Consider the following 20,702-nt stretch of genomic DNA (forward strand, 5'->3'; position numbering starts at 1 on the left):
CAAGGACAAGAATGGAAATGCAAAAGCACAACAGACTCTAGGCTTATCTGGAAATGGAAATGGACTGATGTAGACATCCATTACAGTGCTTTAACAGAGAAAATAAAGAGACAAAGATGTTTAGACCTTTTCGAGCGAATCGTGGGAGAGAGTTATTATCATATATGGACTGAGTGGTGGTTTGGCTAGAGAGGGAGGACACAGAGCCAATCAGGGAGGCGTAGGGGACTGAATTACTGCTCAAAGCTGCAAAAAGTAAAGCCAGTTGGAGATGGGAAAAGTATTAGTATAACAGCAGTAGAAGACCATAATAATCAACCAAAGATGTGATCAACATATTTACTTTGGAAACTAATTATACAGAAATCCAAGTAAACCTATACTGACTTCTTATCTTCTAAATCAGGATGTATATATCATATGCAAAGATAGCACAGCATTCAAGTATCATTGTTTAAGACACATCAATATGTATCATGTTCCATCACAACTCTAGGACAAGTAAAAATGGCAGAATGGATGTTTCATGGAAAAAAGAGGTAAATTTGTGGGATTCTGATTGTATAGAAGAAGGAATCCTAGACTAGAATATGGATGGGAATTCCGCTTTTGCCATCTACTAATAGGGACAAATCACTTGGAACAAAGAACCTCAAATTTTTATTTGTAAAATAAAACTGCAGAGCTAGGTAACTTCTGGAGTCACTTCCTTTATAACTCTCACTTCTACCTCCTGTAGACAGGATGTCTAAACATAACATATGGAACAACAGAGAAGAGTCTCTTGGGCACAGTTTTCATGTAAGTGTTCTAGAAGTTATTGGACCTTTTTTTTTTTTTTGACCCGTGGGGAGAATTCACTGTCTATAAACTAAAAATCTATGCAGTTTAATGATCAACTTTTTGAATTATTTAAGTTCAATACCATTTTCTTTAGCTAACTCAAAAAACTATGATGTTATTGTCAAGTATTTGAAACAAACGTCATCATAAAAATTACGCTACTTAATAAATCTGGGATGAAACTTTAACATGAAACTCTAGCTCATATCAGAAAATAATCCCCAAGGAGTTACTAAAAAATAATTATATAATTACCCCCAAACTTCTCCATTGTCCAACATGGAAACAATTTTACATGATATAATCAAGCATGTTAGATTCTGAACAGAAGAGCAGACACTAAGAAAAAGATGAAGTTAAAGTCACTGTAGTATATTCTCAAACTTCTGTCTGGGTAACCTGGCTATTGCTTACAGTCTACAAACAATATTTTTATTAGATGAGGGTTTTTACATTAGCATCATTTGAGATGCTTTAAATTTTATTTTTTTTCCAGGCTGCACACCAGACCAATTAAGTCAGAACCTCTGGGGATATGAACCAGGCATTGATATTTTTAAAGTTCCCCAGCAATGACTCTTGGTCCAGTGGAAATTATGATGGGGGTGTGTCACTTGTTTATGTTTTCCATTCAAAAATTGTATCAGGTTTTATGAGAATGCAGTTAGCTTGCTCTTGGTAATACCTTGAATCTGCTCTGATTCTCCATTTAGTGAGATTTAGTACTTTAGCTATTATTAGTAGCAAAGAACTTGAAGTGCAGCTTACAGCAAAGAGGACTTGCCAGGGTCATGACAAATTGTTCAAGGCTACAAATGCACAACATCAGTGCATTTTAAAGGCACACATTGAATCTGAATGGTGTTTTCATTCTGAAGCCATGATATCCACAATATACACTGTCAAGATGAAAAATGGATGGATGTAGTCACTGAAATCTGCCTTAGGTTGGAGGAAAAATCATGATGGCTACTTTTAACAGGGTATATATTTATGATGGTTATGTCATGAAGGCTTCGTTACAAGAATTAAAACTTTAACATCATGGCATTTGAAGCTGAGCGGTGCCTTAGAGATCACTTAGCCCAGGCTTTTTGTTTTACACAAGAGGACTCTGAAGCCCAGAAGAGTTAAATGACTTTATACATTAGTCAATCTAGTAAATAAAATCCTAAGTAGTTTTGACATCTTTCTACTGTATTAATTCTGGAAAGGTGGTGACAATCTTCTCAAGCAGGCACAAAGTCTCCAGGGGCTGAAGGGGGCCTTTAGGTAAGGTAAACGACTGAAGACAACCAGGTAGGACATAGCAAACACTTTCACAAACAAAGGTGCTCATGCTCATTTCCTTGAAGCAAGCCATCTTCTATGGCTGGATTTCATTTCCCTACTTTTAAAGGAGGCTCAAGAAAAAAAAAATATTCTCTATTATATGAAAAATAAAAATAGACATGAAATGAATGGAAACTGACATTAAGTCTCAAGGTCAGGGTCATGTTTAGGGCTGGTGTACACTGTGGAGAATGTGTATAACGGGCCAAACTCATCAGCTCTAGCAGAAATCTTCCAGGTGGAACCATAGAGTCACAAGGCAAAAATTTTCAGGTTTTTAGTAGCAGTTGCAAACCCAGATTATGATGTGACTTTTCCTCAGTTTCCACTGTTGCTTTAAAACTTTGTTGAAACCCAGCGGGAGTCAAAGAAAAGACCTCCACAGGCCACATTTGGCTAACTAAATTGCAGCCTCTGTTTTAAAATAGGAAAATGTTTCTTTGGTGTGTAAATTAAGTATTAATTATCCACAAGACAATGGGCTAGACATCAAATATTGTCTGGGGGTGCTTAACAATGTATACATCTCTCCTGGATCACTCTCTGCAAGTTCATTTATTTCCTCTCCTTTTCCACATTAATTTTGTCAATTAGGAAAATGAAGCTCAGAAGGGTAGAAGATTTGATCAAGGTCATTACTCTTATTAAAACTAAGGGATTTGATCCCAGACCCTGTTACTTCTTATTTAGGATACTTTTCATTATGCCATACTGTCTCTTGTACGATTTAACGTCCGGGCAGATTGGTGCCATATACATAAATATGGACCTCTGAAAATGTTTGGACTACTTATGCCCTGCCACAGGGATCATAAACCATCCTCAGGGGTGCCTGGGTGGCTCAGTGGGTTAACCCTCTGCCTTTGGCCCAGGTCATGATCTCGGGGTCCTAGGATCGAGCCCCTCATCGGGCTCTCTGCTCAGCAGGGAGCCTGCTTCTCCCTCTCTCTGCCTGCCTCTCTGCCTATTTGTGATCTGTCAAATAAATAAAAATTTAAAAATAAATAAATAAATAAATAATAATAAAAAAAAAATCCTCAGTTAGAGAAAATATGTCAATAATAGCTTCATTTGAAGGTATGTCTGTTTCAGGGGTGGGAAGAGGGAAAAGGTGCCCCTATGCACACCTGTATTTACCAGTCACCTCTTGTCAACATTTTGTGATTTTCCATGAAAACATGAACTAAAGGTATACTAAAGGTATAAATTCAAAATGTTGAAAACTGTAGTATTATTTGGCAGATTTTTTAAAAATATCCAATTCACAATGTTTCTGCCTTCAAAATATTCTGTTTAATTTTACTAAGTCATCTAATCAACAGTAATTTCAAACATGTATATGGAAATGTTTATCAAATACTTGCTTTATTTTGGCAATTTTAAAATCTTGCACTTAATGCCAATAACCACTTTGTAATTATTTTGCTAAGTAAAGTTTTTGAGGTCACTAAGAGTGGGGGAACATCGTTTTTTAGGGGGGTGGTGGAACATCTGTTAGATGATTTTTTTTCTGTTAGCATATATGTGTGATGATTCAACAATACTCTCTTCATGTTCTCCTTTCCAAAGAAACAAACAAATAAAAACCAACATGATAAAATTCTGGAGAACAATTTGTGGTCATGGAACAGGGAGAAAATAATTTGTTCATCCAATCAATGGTATATCTCTGTCAAAAATGTATTTAACAGTCACAGAGAGAAACTTAGTTTATAAAATATTGGTCAGATTTTAAAATAATTTATGTGCCATTTAGAATACCCTGAATGAAATATAAATACTCAATATTTGCAATTTGTTTCATAAATGAATAATGACTTAAAGGCAAAAGAGAATATTGATTACATGATGTAATTGCTACGTGGCGGAACAATAACGTCAATTTGACTTAACCCATGAGTAGGATCATCATTAAGGAAAAGATGTTCCAAGATCCCTTTTTCAGTTAAGCACTGGATAGCATAAGTAAGACTCGTTTTTATGGAGAATTTTTCAGAATGCAGAATTTAACAAACTGTGTTTCTTTATATCAGAAATTTGCTATTTCTATTCAATGAACCAAGGTTTTTTGAAACATACAAAGAACACATATGGTGTTCTTAAGTAAGGTCATATATATAAGTTTCTTAGAGTACAAAATATGAAGATAAGTCTATATAAATATGGATCTTGTTAGCATAGATCCAATTAATAGCACTGATGGATCAACAAAGAGGCCTCAAAAGCTTTTAAAGCCCCTTCAGCTGCTGTGCAGACATTTCTGCTGCTGATACTGCTATTTCTGATATGATAACTTTTCCCCAGTTTGTTTCTGCTTTCCACAGCCCATCAATCACATACCATCCATGTATGCTTTAGGGCAAAACATATTAAGGTCATCCTCAGAATGAAAACAAGGTTTTTATGTTGTAACATCTGATCATCAATTTTTAAATTTCTTTTCTTAAAAGGTGAAAGCACAAACCCTGCAGTTTTTTGTTGTTTTTGTTTGAAGGGTTATTTGTTTTTTTGTTTGTTTGTTGTTTGTTTTAGAGGGGGTGCAGAGAGAGGGATGTGAGAAGGAGGTAAAAATATTAGAAGAAAGAATTTCACAGAAAAAAAAAAAGAACACTTTTAATGGAAACAAGGCAACCAAAAGGCAGCAGAGAAAAATAATTTCACAGTCACAAAGAAAGGTGGTGACTGGCTTACACATGATGCTGTTAGCTACATGTTCCCTCACACCTTTGTCCTTGAAAGAAAGCTTATTTCTCTGAGATGCTGAAATTCTAGATTTGCTTTGTTGGGATACAGTTGATACATGAACACATATTAGTAGCTTCTTTGGTTTTCTTATATATCATCATCTTTTGATGATATTATATTTATTTTAGTCTTCTGTCCAATGCTAGAGGCCAGGGCTCAGAGGGCAGCCACCTGTCGGTAAAGGCTTTTTACAATATTTCAAAAAAAATCTGTAATTGGCAATCTCTATCAAAATGGTAAATGTGCCTCCCTAGGACTCTGTACTTGCATTTCCAGGTGTCTAATATTTGGAGGTAGCAACAAAGATGTGAAAAGATGTACGCTCAGTATTGCTTACTGCAGTATTATTTGCAAGAGTAAATCACAGAAAATAGCCTCCATTAATATGGAATGTCAATACATTTTGTGTCATCTGTAGAAGTGAATAACGTCAAGACCATTGGCTACTAAGAAGGAGATAAAACCTAATACACTAACTTGGAAAAAGGTCTGTGTTTATGTATTTAAATGTTTAAACAGGGGGCGCCTGGGTGGCTCAGTTGTTGGGTTTGGCTCAGGTCATGATCCAGGACCCTGGGATAGAGCCTGGCATCGGGCTCCCTGCTTGGCACGAAGTCTGCTTCCCCCCCTTCATCTCCCTCTCCTTGTGTTCCCCCTCTCGCTGTGTCTCTGTCAAATAAATAAATAAAAATCCTTGAAAAAATAAATGTTAAAACAAGAAATTTTTGTGGTAAGTGCTGTGAATTAAGACTGATGATTCGCAGACCTGTATCCCCGAAACAAATAATACATTATATGCTAATAAAAAAGGAAATTTTTATGTATATCATTTGTCTATATGTCTGCTATCCATTTTTATCAACTAAAGAACTATATATACATATGAAAGTCTTTTTCATATACATATGAAAAAGCGTGGGGCTGTATATGACAGCTATTCCTGAAGGGCAAATTTGGAATAGTTATAGGGAATCTTTTACTTATATTTTAAATTTGCCCTCCAAAAAAAGAAGACAAATAGAAGAAAAATAAGAGATGGGGGGTAAAGAATAATTTCTCTTTTCTAAATGTGTTTTTTTCATCTTTTCCAATTTATGAAAATTTTCAAACATACAAGATATTTACTATAATGAATACCTGTGTAGCCACAGCCTATGTACAACAATTATTAACAAGCTTATTTTCTATTTTACACAATTGCCCCAATAAACATGTGTTGCTTTTGTAATTAGGAACAAGAATTATTTGAGGTATTGGTTATAAGAAGACTTAGAAACATTTTTTTTACACACACACAAAACTTTCCTCCCAACCTAGGCCAATGGGCACAGTTCACTTTGGTTTAACATGTAACTCATCTGTCAACTCATCTTAGTGCATATGCAGTTACTGCAGTCCATAAAGATGTACGAGGATTACTAGCAGTTATTTTAAAATCATCTTTTAATAAATGAGTGTTTTCCCTTCCTCTGCAAAGCTTAAAAACTTGTAAGACTTGATTAGCAATTAATAATTCTAGCAAATTCTTCTACAACATCTCCTCTCCCCTTTTCTCATTTTACTCCATTTTCCATTTGAAGTGATAAGTCTAACCTTAGCTAAATGATACCTTCTTATATACTTAGGACTCTAATTTTGTAGGTCATGGGTGATACAAATAATGGTACTTGAATTGCCTGTTTCATACTAGCTCTTACCAACCCAGTATATCAATAAATGATGACTAATTATTGCCAACTACATATTTTTTAATACATTGGGTAATTTAAGTTCTAAACAAATTAGTTGAATATTGCCAATTCCAACAGACTGTATTCCAGCTAATAAACATGTTCATGGGAAACACCTACAAAAAGATGTACCACATGCTCTTAGGAAGATGTTGGTCTTCCTCTCCCTCTGTTCAGATGCTTGAATATAGCATTTCACGAACACAGTGACTAGATTGTCATCCAAAATTGGAAAGTGTGCTAAAGCAATGTTTTTCTATATCCCACAGCCTTGCAAAGATGGCTCTACTGAAAACAACAGATTTCTTTGCCTTTACTTTCTGCCATAGTGGAGAGACAGTGGACAGGAATCTGATGTTTCCTTCCCTGACCCAATGATAGGTATGTTTGTGGTACTGCAGCGAAGGGTATATTTCTTTGAAGAATTTAAACTTTCAGAATACTGTATTAATAGGGAATTAGGCATGTATTTTCAATACCTTTGGAGTATGGGATAGAATTGAGGGAAAAACGTCTGCCTTCTTATGTTAGGCTTTTCAACAAGAATAAATACTTAAAAAGTGAATAGTTATTCCATTTCCAAGATTTTTAAAATTTTTTTATTTTAATTTTTTGAAGATTTTATTTATTTATTTGACAGAGAAAGAGACAGCAATGGGGAGTTGGAAAGGGAGAATCAGGCTTCCAACTGAACAGGGAGCCTGGGATTGTGACCTGAGCCAAAGCCAGATACTTAACGACTGAGCTACCCAGGTGTCCCCCAAGATTTTTTTTTTTAAATGAAAGAAGAATTTATAGAATTAGTAAACTAAATGACATGCTTTCTTTACCTTCTGAAATACACTGAATTTCAAATGGAATCTTTGTTTGATATTTTATCTTCCTCAACAGATCCATTGGAAGTGGAAGTGAACTTGCTTTGAACAAGTTCAGGTGCTAGGGACTGATTAAAAATTATTTAATCGTTAAAAATTATTTGTTTGCAGTGAAGAAGTGGGTGGTTAACTCCCAACTTATGCATACCATTAATAAGAATTGTCAAATTTTATGTTTGTGGATAAATGATTTTACTTCCAAAAGTATGATATATATATAAGTATATTTCAGATAGTGAAAGAGTTTAAAATACAAAAATTAAGGAGCGTCATATCATTTGCTGTGCAAAAACCTACTAAAGGGGTCATTTTATTGTATCATCCAGGAAAGCCCTTGATTATTTGTGAACAAGAGGAGAGGAAAAAGCACAAAAAGGTTATTTGGCCAATAAGCCTACCTATTATCCTGTTGGCAAGTAACTAAGGTGATTTATAGCCACTGCTTAGAATCTGTACCGGTTGAGCAAATGGTCACATTTTTATGAATTTCACGTTAATAGCTGAGTCTATATTCTTTGTCAACTGGTGAAATTTTCAGGACAGCATGCCACATTATTGAGCTTGGGGGGCAAATAGACTGTTTCAACAAATCAAGCTCAAGTAGATTGCTACCTGAGCTAAAACTTAGCACAACATAGTGTTTCCATAGTGAGCAGATATGATAGGACCTTACGACAATTTCTCCTGTTCTGTTGTCTTCCTCTATTAAATCTTGTCTCCCTCTTTGTTCATTTTGCTCATTTTATTCCATTACCCATTTGATGCAAAAAGTCTAACCTTAGTTAAATTATACCTTCTATAACCTTAGCCCCTAATTTCAATTTTGTAAAGCTATTGATGGGATAAGCACTATCCCTTCAACTGTAACATTCATTCTCCTTTTGATGGACTTCTGTGAAATTTAACAGGCTCTCTCCATAAATGGATCTAATATTCCTACATTCACTGGGAAAATTAGATTCCTTATAAACTTTTTTTTATTTGACCATATTTACAAAATTGCCCATAAAAGTGAGACTTATAGATGGAGGTCTCTTGGTTAAAGTCATTTCTATTCCCTTGTTTGTAGTTGCCAGCACTCTGCTGATAATCCTTTCTACACAGTTCCCATTCTTGCTGTCTATTTATGCCCATAAGCATACTCTGTTGGTGCTGGAATAGATGAGGGGGAGCTCTGTTACTGGTCCTTTCCTTCTGGGGCTATCTTTGACTTTCCATTCACCTTCTACTATGCTTCAGTCTCTGCTAGAAAACCAAGATTGTTTCTAATACAGGTGACACTTCACATAAAAGCCAGAAGGGGCAGGGCAGAGCAGCAAGGTGCTGAGTAACAATCATTTTCTCCATTTCCACAACGTGCTGCTCTTGTAAGAAATCCTATTGCACATCATTTCCGTGGCTTTTGGTCCTCTATACATCTGTTTGCCAAATGGAAAAGTGCATGAATTCCTGGGTCCATTATTAAGACGTTGCCTATAGCCTAAAGAAGTCAGTATACTACTATTTCAGAAAGTGAACTGAGAAGGTTTACTACAGAACTCAATTCATATCCAGTTGCCTTAATGGGGTAGCTAGATAGAGACTCAACAGGGAGCATCTACAAGACTACAATGATCTTAAAGGACTGCGTAGATTTGTTCAGTTATCATCAGATATGCAAAGTCTGCTTTTATCAGCCTTTTAAAAAATACATACAAGAGAGTTTTGGCTACATGAACATTTTCTTCTACTTGTATGCTGTTTGAGGTATACCTTTGCTTTAAAAAAACTGATTTTTTAAAAAATCTAACCTCCTCTGAGGCAGAACTTTAAAAACGACCCACATTTATGATGATGATTTGTATAGCCACTTGGAAAATGCCAGATGCTCCTTTCAACTGAATTGTTACTAGTTAAACGATGATACATATACATTTAAGGGAGAAAATAAGCCAGATACAATGCCTTGTATTCAATTCAAAGCAATTCACTGCAAATGCGTAGTTTAACACATTTGTAGTATATCCTACTATGAGTTAGGGCGTCCATTTGACACACTTGCCAACAATTTGGCAAACAATAACACAACCAAATTTTAGTCAGACTCCTTAGATCAGCTCTTTACTTTCTTAACTATCCTTAGGTATTATGGCAGTGCCACTCAGTTTTATGTTTTTAGATCTCTTTACCATTTATTATTTACCATTCATTTGGTATAAATAAAATTTACTTGAAAGAAAGCAAAATAGAGCTAGCCTTGAATTAATAATATTGTACAAAATGCCCCTCAGCAGGAATGACAGATTTGCTCTGTTGAAGCACTTAATGTTCTTTAAGAAACAAGGATATTTTTCTTATCCTCAAAATCACTTTACATGCCTCCCTATAAGAGACCAAATTGGCCGGTTACATGCAGTATAGGTAATATTTGAAAAGAAACTGATTTTTGCCCCACTTTGTTTCTTTCCCTCTCACCGCCCCCCTTTCTTCAGTGAAACATAGACGCAAATTAATAGGAAAATACAAAATAAGTCTATTCTTTCCCCATGGAATGAATGATACAACATCCATCCACCCATTCATTCACTTTATAAGAAACTGAATTCTTGCCAGATAAGTGTCATTAAAAATAATAAATGGTGTTAAACCCCCAAAATGGTAGATATTCTTTCAAGACTATAGATTTTCCAAAATCTAAAGGTGAATTACACATTTTCTCTTGTCTGCTCCACCTCAGATTTGCAGTTAACTTTCTTTCCTTTCAAGACTTATGTATAATGAATCTCAATAATATTACAATTAAAAATCAAGATAAACAAAATTATTCTAAATAACGTGATACATTTATCTGTCAAAGCAATATCAGGTGGCCAAAAAACTTCCAGTAAATACTGTATTATGGACAAGATGAGTCCTGCCTCTTACCTGGTGTTTGAAAATTAAGGCGCCTCAGTTCTACTGGGTCTGTTGGATGGTGTGAAGGGACCTCCTTACTGTTGGGTATGCTGCTCTTTCTAGAGTCAGACTCTGCCCTCTTCCTATAGGGAGAAAATAAAAATGTAAGAATAAAATAAAAAAGCAATAGAAACATTTAAAAAGCAGAGAGTCATGCAACCCTCTCTCCCTCCCAACTTCCTGTTGTAAACCATTCAACAGTCCTGCTTTGTGACCTTGTTCAGGTTGCTTTTCCTCTCTTGGCCTAGACTGTTTCCTCAAAAAAAAAAAAAACACTTTTATTTAAGTGAATGATCTCAAAGTCTGCTCTAGAATTAAATTCTTCATTGTTTCTGCCTTTTGGCTTTAAGTGGGGGGTGTTGGAGAAATAAGCTTGAGTCCTTGTTCAGCAAATCTCCTTTATCCACTGGTTCAATTTGTGAGAAAAAGGACAGAGTACCTGTAATAGCCAATGCTAATAGAGTACCAATAACATGAATGTGTTTACCATAGAGAAAAACCTCCGAAACTACTGAGCTTCAAGCTGAAGAGCTAAAACCATACCCCTTCTTCCCTCTTTCCAAGATTATATGACTGATGGCTACAAAGAGGACCTGAATTGGATTTTCCCAGAAGTCAGACAAATATAGTGTATTCTAAGATTCCAAGTTAGCCTAACACCTGGAAAGAGAATTAGCACGATGCAAGACCAACATCCCCTTTCTCTTTCAAATTAAAAAAAAAAATAGTGTTGACTGTTTATGGTGTTAAGCTATGATTAATATTCCATTAATGAAAGCCAATCACAGAAAGATCAGAGAAAAACTAATTTCACCTACTGTGTCTCACTCTTCCAATGATTATTCATGGCATAGGAACCATTAATAGTGCCTTGTTATAAGTAATTCTTTACACAATTCATTTCACCTTTGCTTTAATTACTACTAGTTTTATTAAATACCTTTGTCTAGAGTGTGATAATGTAATATTAACAAATGTCTATGCAAGAAAGGTCAGGGTTGTTTTTTTTTTCACCCATAAGATTTCTTATTCATTTTTTTCAAACCCCAAACACAGAGTGCTACCTATTTTCTTTAAGTTTAAACCAGATTTAAAATGGAAGAAATGGAGGCCTTTTTTAAGCAGTGCTTTATTCTGTATTTATTATTCAAAGACTGATTCCAGCAGTCTCTGGGCTGCAGTCATAATCCTAGCATCTCACTCTTGTTCCAAACAAAGACATTCTTCTTTGGGGAAAGGGGCACAGCGGTGTTGAGGAACACTCCCTTCTCTTTCTGACATGACTGTCGCACAGCTCATTAGCGTTGCTGTGGCAATGGGATCTCATTCAGTGCCACCCAGGTCGTTCCATGGTTAGCCAGAGGGCTCCTGTTAAATAGCCTTTCTTTCCATCTCTGCTCATCTGTATAAAATAAAACTAACCAGGGGATGAAGGGAAGATTAATGCAAAGGGAAAGCACACTTGATTTGCTCAAGTGCAGTGCCTTCGGCAAAACGGCATTGATGGAATGAATTTTCTTGGGTGAGTCCTCTTAGACACCTTCCTCTCTCACAAGCTTGAATTAACCTGTCTTGGGATTTCCTGTTTCTACCTAAAGGTGGCAGGTATAGCCTGAGGACAGAATGTACTGCCAAGCCATACTACCAATCCGAGGTAAGCAGTGAATCTGATGGTGCGTGGCAAAGGTACTGGCCGTTCCAGGTGTATGGAGTGGAAAAGGAGAAGGGAAGGGAAATCAGAGCTAGGGCTGGCAAGAAAGATATGAGAAGAAAGAGAAAGAGTGGCTTGGAAGACCATGTGAAAGAAGAAGATGGTGACCAGTTTCTGAGTAGAAAATGCCCCTGTGTTAGGCTGTGGTTACTTCCCTCACAGAGATTCACTTTACCACCAAAGATACAGAATCTCAATGGGCTAATGAAACGCCACCAACTGCCAGTCAGAGAGTCCCCCTGTAATAAACATGCTTGGTCTTCCTGCTTCAGGTTACCCCAGGGGCCCTTCTTATGCTTGTTTGTTTGTTTGTTTGCTTGCTTTTCCCCATAAGAGTCGGCACAGATACATTTCTTTACTGATGTGCCAGACCTAGTGATTCTAACCTGGATTTTTTCCCATCTCAAAGTGTCTCCACTGTCATTTTTGCAGGATTATGGAACAAGATGTAGAAATTTCTAGGCAAGGAAACTAGGTCACTCCTGCAGGTATTGTGGGACATATTCCTTATCTCCTTTTTCACTGAGGACAGGCTGAGTGATATTGAGACAAAGGGACAGAAAAGAATACTCTCTAAAGAAATTTAGTCTGTTTCCCGGTGCCAGGGAAGGTGAACGTCACATCTTGTTGCCCAGATGAATCTCAAAACCCAGAGCATGGGATTAACATTACAGTTTATTCTTGTGATAAAGCGTGTGTGTGGGGGGGCGTGTTCCCTGACATTTAATAACTAACTTCTTCCTCACTTTATCTGTTCAAATCAACGGCCTCCAAGATCTCAGATTCCAAAAATCCTAGCCATCTCAGAAAACCAGCCGTTTAAATTTTGTTTTGCTTAGTTTAGTTCTGGTGATCACAACATGGATAATTCTGGCTGCCCACACTTTTGCCACATTATTTTTAAACATAAATGTGCCAAAATGGTTGTTTTCTAACAGAAAGGATTTCTAAGAAATGCTTGCAGGATGAAGAGTTTGGTCATCTTTGGGTAATAATGATAAAGAGCTTTAAAAATAGAATTTACGGCCCTAGAGTTCTTAAATGGCGTATGGTGGTTTGAATCAGGCCCAACATGAACGTACATAGTCACACATTTTTCCTAAGTTTTTAGAGGTCTCATTATTCTCATTTTCAATGAGATAAAAGCAAAGATAGTGACTCCAAAATGATGTGAATTTTGCCTTGCGATTTTATTTTTTCTATTAAGATTAAAAGTCCTATTGTAAGGATATTTCCCGCAAAAAGAACTATCTACCACATGTAGGAGTTATATGGGTGAAAAGGAAATGCAAGGTCACATGACACTTCAGATATGGTGGAAACTGCTAGTAATATAAAAATGTGTGGTGGTTTGGGATGTGGATCACATATAAAAAAAATTCTACTCTGTGGTCTAAGGGCCTTTTATTGTCATTTATTCTCACCTGGATCTCATCTAGGGATGAAGTGGGAGGGAATCCACTTACTTAAAACAAAGATATTCAGACATATGGGCCAAGGCTTTTGGAAGACAGATATATTTATCAGAAATCTCTGCTATTAAATTCAAAGAAATCCGTTCAAACACTTTATGATTATGATGCTTTTAAGAATGTAACTTCGCTCTGCCACTACTGGTGTGTATCTTGTTAGGGAAGTCAACTATAACACTTCTCAATTTCTTTGTGTACAAAAGAGAGGAAGAAGGTTTCGAGATGATGTCTACGTTAAATGTTGTAATTCTTTAGAAGTTGAATTGTTTTATTTATTTATATATTTTATAAAGAATAAAGGTATTGAAGAAAATTTCTAGTCCTTTCATGTATACATTAGATGTATGCATTTGTAAAGTTACCCACATAATGACTTAAATAATTCTGAAGGCTGATACATAAATTAAAGTACCATTTAATTTAGAAAATTATAAACTCATTTTTAGTACCTTAAATATTCAATAAATGTTAATTATTTTTTCTGAAAAAGAAAGAGAGCCAATTCTCTCATCTTAATGGGACCAGAAGGCAGTGATAATGTTATAAAATGTAGACAGTATTAAATGGGAAGGTAGATCTCTGAGTATATTAAGTGGATTCAAAGTGTGTTCTGTTTTGACTAAAAAAAAAAAAAAAAACACAAAAATCAAACCTACTTTGCATGTGTTTTTAGCTAGATTAATGACTCCTAGTGATATTTTAAAAAAAGACACCCTACAGAAATACTAAGTTTTCTGTCAATGAAAGTAGCTTGCTGACCAGTGTTAAGTGATTTTAGGGAAAATAATAGAGCCATGGTTCTCAAACTTTAGCATGTAATGGAATCATTTGGGAGGGCTTACTAAACTGCAGACTGTTGAACTCACACCCAGAGTTTCTGATTCATTAGGTCTGGGTAGGAAGTCCAAGAATTTCTATTTCTCTCACTTTCCCCGGTAGTGCTGATACTTCTGCTGCTGGTCCAGGGAACAAGCATTGGGAACTACTGGAATACAGTACTGGGAGGAAAACGACTGAGATGAGCACTGACGCCCTTTTGTTAGTTTTAAGTTTTATCAGAAATCTGTACCTATCAATATAAATGGAAAAGTATAGATAGATACACATTTAGATATATAGATATGTTAGAATGTAGAAAGTTAGATTGGACCAGTCATTCAGTAATCACACAGATAGCTAGTCTTACCATTATTATTATTATTATTATTATTATTGCTACTACTACTACTACTACTACTACTACTACTACTACTACTATTGCTGCTGCTGCTATTATTAGTTGAGTTGGAAAACATGGAAAATAATTTGGAATTATGTAAGAATTTTCACAGAGGCACAGTCACCAATATTTGCAGGATATGAAAATGCCAGTTGTGTTCCTGTATCAGGAGGTAACCTCAGATCAAACTTAAAAATCGGTATTGAGTAAAAACAAACAAAACAAAACAAACGTTTTATGGGACACCTCACATTTCTGTTCTGCAGACACATTAACACATACAAATGCTCATTAAAACAAAATCCAGACTGGTTTCATTACCTTCTAAATTTGGATAATTTGTTATTTCTTTTTATATAGACAAAGTAATTTATTTCCCCCAGAATCATTTTAATACCAATCATTTTAATATTTTATAAACTAGGCTTCGTCCATCTTCTACTTTTATATCCAACTTCCACCCTCACCCCCTCAATACTTCCAAAGGTTACCAGTATCTAGTACTGAGCATTAAAGGGGTTTGTTCTCTATTCCTCACCTGTCAGGTTTACTGCTCCATTTTAATGCAGCAAAAAAAGAAAAAGAAAGGCTAAATGTTAGTTGGCCAGTGGTAACAAGAGTAACTATGACAACCAAGATTTAAGAAACACTGCTCACCAGCAGGGACACATTAACTAACACACATTGGGAAATGACAGTGTATCAAAACTTTAACGGTCTCTAATTATGAATTAAATGGAGGACATGAGGGTACATAACTAACTAAAACATTGTTTGTGCGTACATTAATGTCACATTCACTTTTATTCATCAACCTACATAATATCGCCACAATTAATTATTTCCCAGAAAGTGTTTGATGGTAGAGATATAATATGATTTTTGTAAGACATGCCATGAGGAACTACTAATGTACTTAATGGGAATACAACATAATTCTGTATAAGAAATTTGTTCATCTAAAACAAAACCTTCAATTAAGAGGTATGTTATTCCTTATAAAATATAAATATTATATAAAATATCTGCAAATTGCATTGAACTGCACAAAAAATGTGCACAATGGTATAATACACTATGAGGTAATAAAGTGGCAAAAATAATTTCTCCAAACTCCTTTTGACAAGTAAGGTTATCATAAATCTTTTTTCCAATAAAGATCAAATACATTTTCAGTTTTGGAAAAAGAAATACTCATCACTATAAATCTACAGAGCATGACCCATCTATATTGCTGGGCTAATCCTGAAAGTCTTTTATTACCAGCCACGGACATGACAGATATTTTCCTAGTCAAAGAGGTGCTGCTGTCTGTAAAGACATCTAGCTCATGCTCATGTGATAATATGTGCATTGTTAAATAACTATGTTCTTTATGCAGAGAATAAAACTTTTACCTGAAAAAATTAATCTAAATAATCTCCATGGTGAGGTGAATTGCCAAATATTTGGAGCATTCTTAAATCCAAAATAGAGATACTAAGTCTGCCTTAATGCCAATGAAATATATACCTGAGTGGCTAAAGAATCTGGATTTAAGGTCTATCTCCTTTCAAAAATACAAAATCCACATTTAAATTGTACAGACACACACATACAAAGTGAATAATGAAAATGATATCAAACACACTGGTTAATTCTTTGTATTTTTCTTTTTAAAATGATTTACCTAGTGCCCCAGGTTTTAAAAATCCTATATATATGTTTCTAAGTTGTTCATCTTTTTGTTTTTTGTTTGCTGCTGTTGTTGTTGTTTTGTTTTTGTTTTTGTTTTTAAGGAGGCTTCATGCCGAACATAGAGCCCAACATGGGGCTTGGACTCATGAACATGAGATTGAAACTTGAGCTGAGATTAAGTTGGATGCTTTATTGACTGAGCCACCTAGGAATCACTAGCTTGCTCATTTCTAATCCAGGAGATCTTTAATGAGTAAGTTGTAGGAGAATCTATTTCTTTGCATGGAAGAGAAGTTCTTAGTGAATTATCAGTTTAGTATATTAAAAGGCTGAGTATTCCGGTGAACAAATGCATAGTTGGTGTGTGATTCACTCTTTCCACAGAAATGTCAGACCCACCACACACATAGGTATATATTTGGTGCAAGTATCTAAGTTTGAAGGCTTTAGGAACATATGAATTTAAATTATAGGCTGAGGGTTTTATTATAGCTCTTGCCAGTCAACATGAAGGTGGTATTGTATGATGGAGTAAACAAGCAGAGGGGAGGGAGTTTGGACTTTGTTGATACTATTCAATTGATATAAGGTTGATTACTCATTAACCCTCTGTGCCAAGCAATCTACTAGGCATAAGGGATAACAGGAAATGACAGAGTCCCTGACATACAATTTAGTGGGGGCAAGAAAGACAAGGATATGCACAAGTCCAGTAATGTGATGGTTCTGTGACATCCATAAGCAGAAAGTGCTTTGAAGAGTGTAGACGAGGGAACGCCCTTAGGGGAGCCTGAACTGGTAAAGAGAACAAGGCAAGAGGGAGGCACCCAGAAAGACTTTTTAATAGGTGGCATCTTAGATTACTTCTAAAGGATGTTTCAGAGTTGGCCAGGCCAAGGAAAGAGGATGGGGAGTCAGAGGAAAGGCATTTCAGGTATATAGAAGGATCTACTCAAAGGCCAGAAGGCAGAATCAATCAGCATTGTCCAGTGTGGTTGGGCATGGCAATATACTTCTCCGTAGCATCTCAAAATGTCCTGATCTGTATTTATTTCTTGATGACATCTTGGAAATATGCATAAGTTGACACACAATGAGAAGACTAGTAAGGCACAGTCCACAGAGAGTGGCTAATGATGGAACTCAGGGAAAGCTTGAAAAGCTGAAGTCTGTGTTTTCATCCCATCTATCCCATGGCTTTCATACATGAACATCTACAGGTGGAGATGGGAATTATTCACTCTGTCCACAATATTTATTTAAGTTAGACTATTACTTTTTAAAGATGTTAATTTTGTTTAAATAGTGCCTTAGATCCTTCCGAACTCCTAATCCATATTTTCTTTTCTTCCATAGTACATAATAAATACTTCTCATCCATCTTGAAATGCATTCCCATAAAGTCAGGCTAACATCTTATTTTCAAAATATCTTCTATATAAATAATTCCTGGACCATGCTAGAACTAATGACTAAAAAGCCTTACACATGGAACAAGTATATGCAGTAGATGGATATCTAAGTGTTCATTTGTTTTATGGGTTCTTTTATTTTCTTTTTTGTGGGGTGGATAAATGGAGAACAACCTAGAGTCATATTTTAAAAACATATATACACTGGAAACAGAAATGTTATAGCAATAATTCTATTATTTAGGTTTTTATGTTGTCAGATTAAAGAACATTATTATTAAAATGTTCAATTATCTAGTCTACCTACTTACTTTATAAACGAGGAAACTGAGGCCCAGAATGTTAACGTGAATTTCTACCCCAATTAGTTACCTAGTCACAGAGCTAGGACTCAGGTTCCCTGATACCTAGTTATCTGATCAGTGTTTTTCTAATCCTTCCTACCATCTAATCTCTATGATTCACATTTTGAAAGCTTGTGTACATCATATATAGAGAAAAATTTAAAAAATCACAGGGAAAGAGAATTCATTACACTAAAGACCTACCAAATATATTTTAATTTTCTTATGGTTCAGCATGAATTTCAGGATTCTTATAAAGCCTCAGTTGATGTTTTGTCACTGATTATCAATGTATTATATATAGGCTTACAAATTACTAGATTAAAACTAAAGTCATATAAATATAATGCCAGATAAAAGAGTACTAGTTCCACATCAATATACTTAACAGGAATAAGTCTTAGTCTCCTCACATAGATCTATAAAATATGCTTTTTTATATGAATAACCCATCCACAGCTCTAGACCTACTCCTATGGCAAGTAGTTTAGTAAGCAGGTGTGTGTGATAAATGGTATTATCAAGATAATGTGAGTTAATAATATTTAATAACAATAATAATAATGATATATTCAATTCTGAGTCATTACTGATGACCTATGTATAAACTGAAAGACACCTAAAAAGAGGGATGAAGTATTTATTATATAATTAACTTTGCTCAGAATCTAAGCTATAAAAGACACTATTCGTTGCCTACAGAAGATTTCTTCTTGAACTGCATCATGATAATCAAGAAGGACATTGTTGGGTCTACTTGAATTTCAAGTCAGGAATGTTCTTTACTGCTGAAGCAAGCATTTCTATTTCAGAAACGCTTCATGGGCCTTCAGATGGTTGGCTAAATATACTTAGCATTCGAGGATGTGTGCATTTCCCAACAATTGCATTAGACAATGCTTACATATGCACACACTAAAATGCAACTCTATTTTAACAGAGTCATAAAATCTTTAAATGTGATGCTTTTTTTGAAGGATTAGAAAAATATATAACCGAGTTGAATTTTTCCTCAAGCACATGCACATGAGGCAAGGAACACTAAATTATAAATCTTTAAAAAATTATCAAGGTTATAATTTTATTTCTTCACATTTACATAACTCACAAATGCTACACACATCTCTGTAAAGTGACATGACTTAATGATAGCCAGATATAGCCAAATGAAACACAACTTAAAAAAAATACAACAAGCATTTTGTTCATTTTGGAAAATCACAAAATAGTCATGTGCCATGGTCTAGAAATGTAATCATCCACAAGCACTTTCTGATCTGACTCCCACAGCAGGATTTGGCCATCTAAATACATATCACAGAAAACAAAGATAATTCTACTTTTAATCTTTTATTTTTATATTCTTTTCTGGTCATGAGTGTAGCACATAAACAGCACAGGATACCAGATCCTGCCTGGACTCAGAATTTGTTATTGTTCTGGGGCATGTGGGCACCTTGTGCTTCCTGCCTTTACTCCTTACACAAGAGAGACAACTCAATACACACTGATATAATATGGGGATGGGGAGATTGAAACCATCGTCTAAGAGAGAGTTTGGCCTTAAATTACTTGCTTTTTCAGCCATCTTATAGTGTGGATAACTGAGTGATGACAGTGATCAGGAAAAAAAAATAATGATGGATATCTCTTTTCCTTCTTCCTAAGTCTAAAATAGGAGAGGCAATTTAATAGGTTATGGTTATGAACTTCTTTCTTTAATTTTTCTTCTCTTTCAATCCTCTTTTTACACTGAAATAAAATGGAACACAGCCTGTTAAGAGAAAGTTTTGTAAAGGACAAGTGTCTTAAAGGATATTTTTTTAAGTTGAGAAGTGGTTATAAAAAAGAAAAAAAAGACTATTTCAGGAACATAAGAAGAACATGCTTAACAAAAAGAATACAGGTAGAAATAATTAATATAAACCCAGTAAAGGGAGCTAGATAAATAGGAAAAAGAGATAATGAAAACAAGATTATCAGATGAAGCATGTCAGTAAGAATCAAAACGAAGATATTCTCATCTGATTTTGAAAGTCAAGGTTATGGGGGGGAGGGGGCTATTTTACAGTACGGGGAAGAGATCATCTTCACAGTAGCATTCTGAAAGATGACATACTACAAAGAAAAATGAGAACATAGATTAAAGTTTCATAAAAATAAAATTTGGATTGGAAGAAAAGAAAAAAGTGATATAAAGGGAGATAATTTAGAATTTAGCCATTCTACACATTTAAGAGAATTTATTATATATGTTAATTTCTATAATTTTATATATTTAAGATCATATATTTTGTAAGTCAGAAAGGATTTAGGGAAAGAATTACTAATGTACCATTTCCAACTGACTGGGACTAGGGGAGAAATCTAGCTTACTCTAAATAAGGCAGAAATGTAACTGATAAAGT

The 20,702-nt window shown here is 35.2% G+C and overlaps 1 protein-coding gene across 1 annotated transcript in view; it reads right to left on the bottom strand.

The window, feature by feature from the left end:
- Nucleotides 1–20,702, bottom strand: part of LOC111156597 (protein tyrosine phosphatase, receptor type D) — a 406,803-nt gene that overhangs the window by 115,374 nt on the left and 270,727 nt on the right. Inside the window, exons 23-24 of the mRNA XM_022517585.1 lie at nucleotides 15,400–15,411; nucleotides 10,430–10,542 (exon numbers count right to left, since the gene is read on the bottom strand). Coding sequence (XP_022373293.1) covers nucleotides 10,430–10,542; nucleotides 15,400–15,411 — 125 coding nt within the window. The remainder of the gene's footprint in view (nucleotides 1–10,429; nucleotides 10,543–15,399; nucleotides 15,412–20,702) is intronic.

The sequence above is a fragment of the Enhydra lutris genome, unplaced genomic scaffold (assembly GCF_002288905.1).
Source record: "Enhydra lutris kenyoni isolate GAN:26980312 unplaced genomic scaffold, ASM228890v2 scaffoldscaffold47, whole genome shotgun sequence".
NCBI lineage: Eukaryota > Metazoa > Chordata > Mammalia > Carnivora > Mustelidae > Enhydra > Enhydra lutris.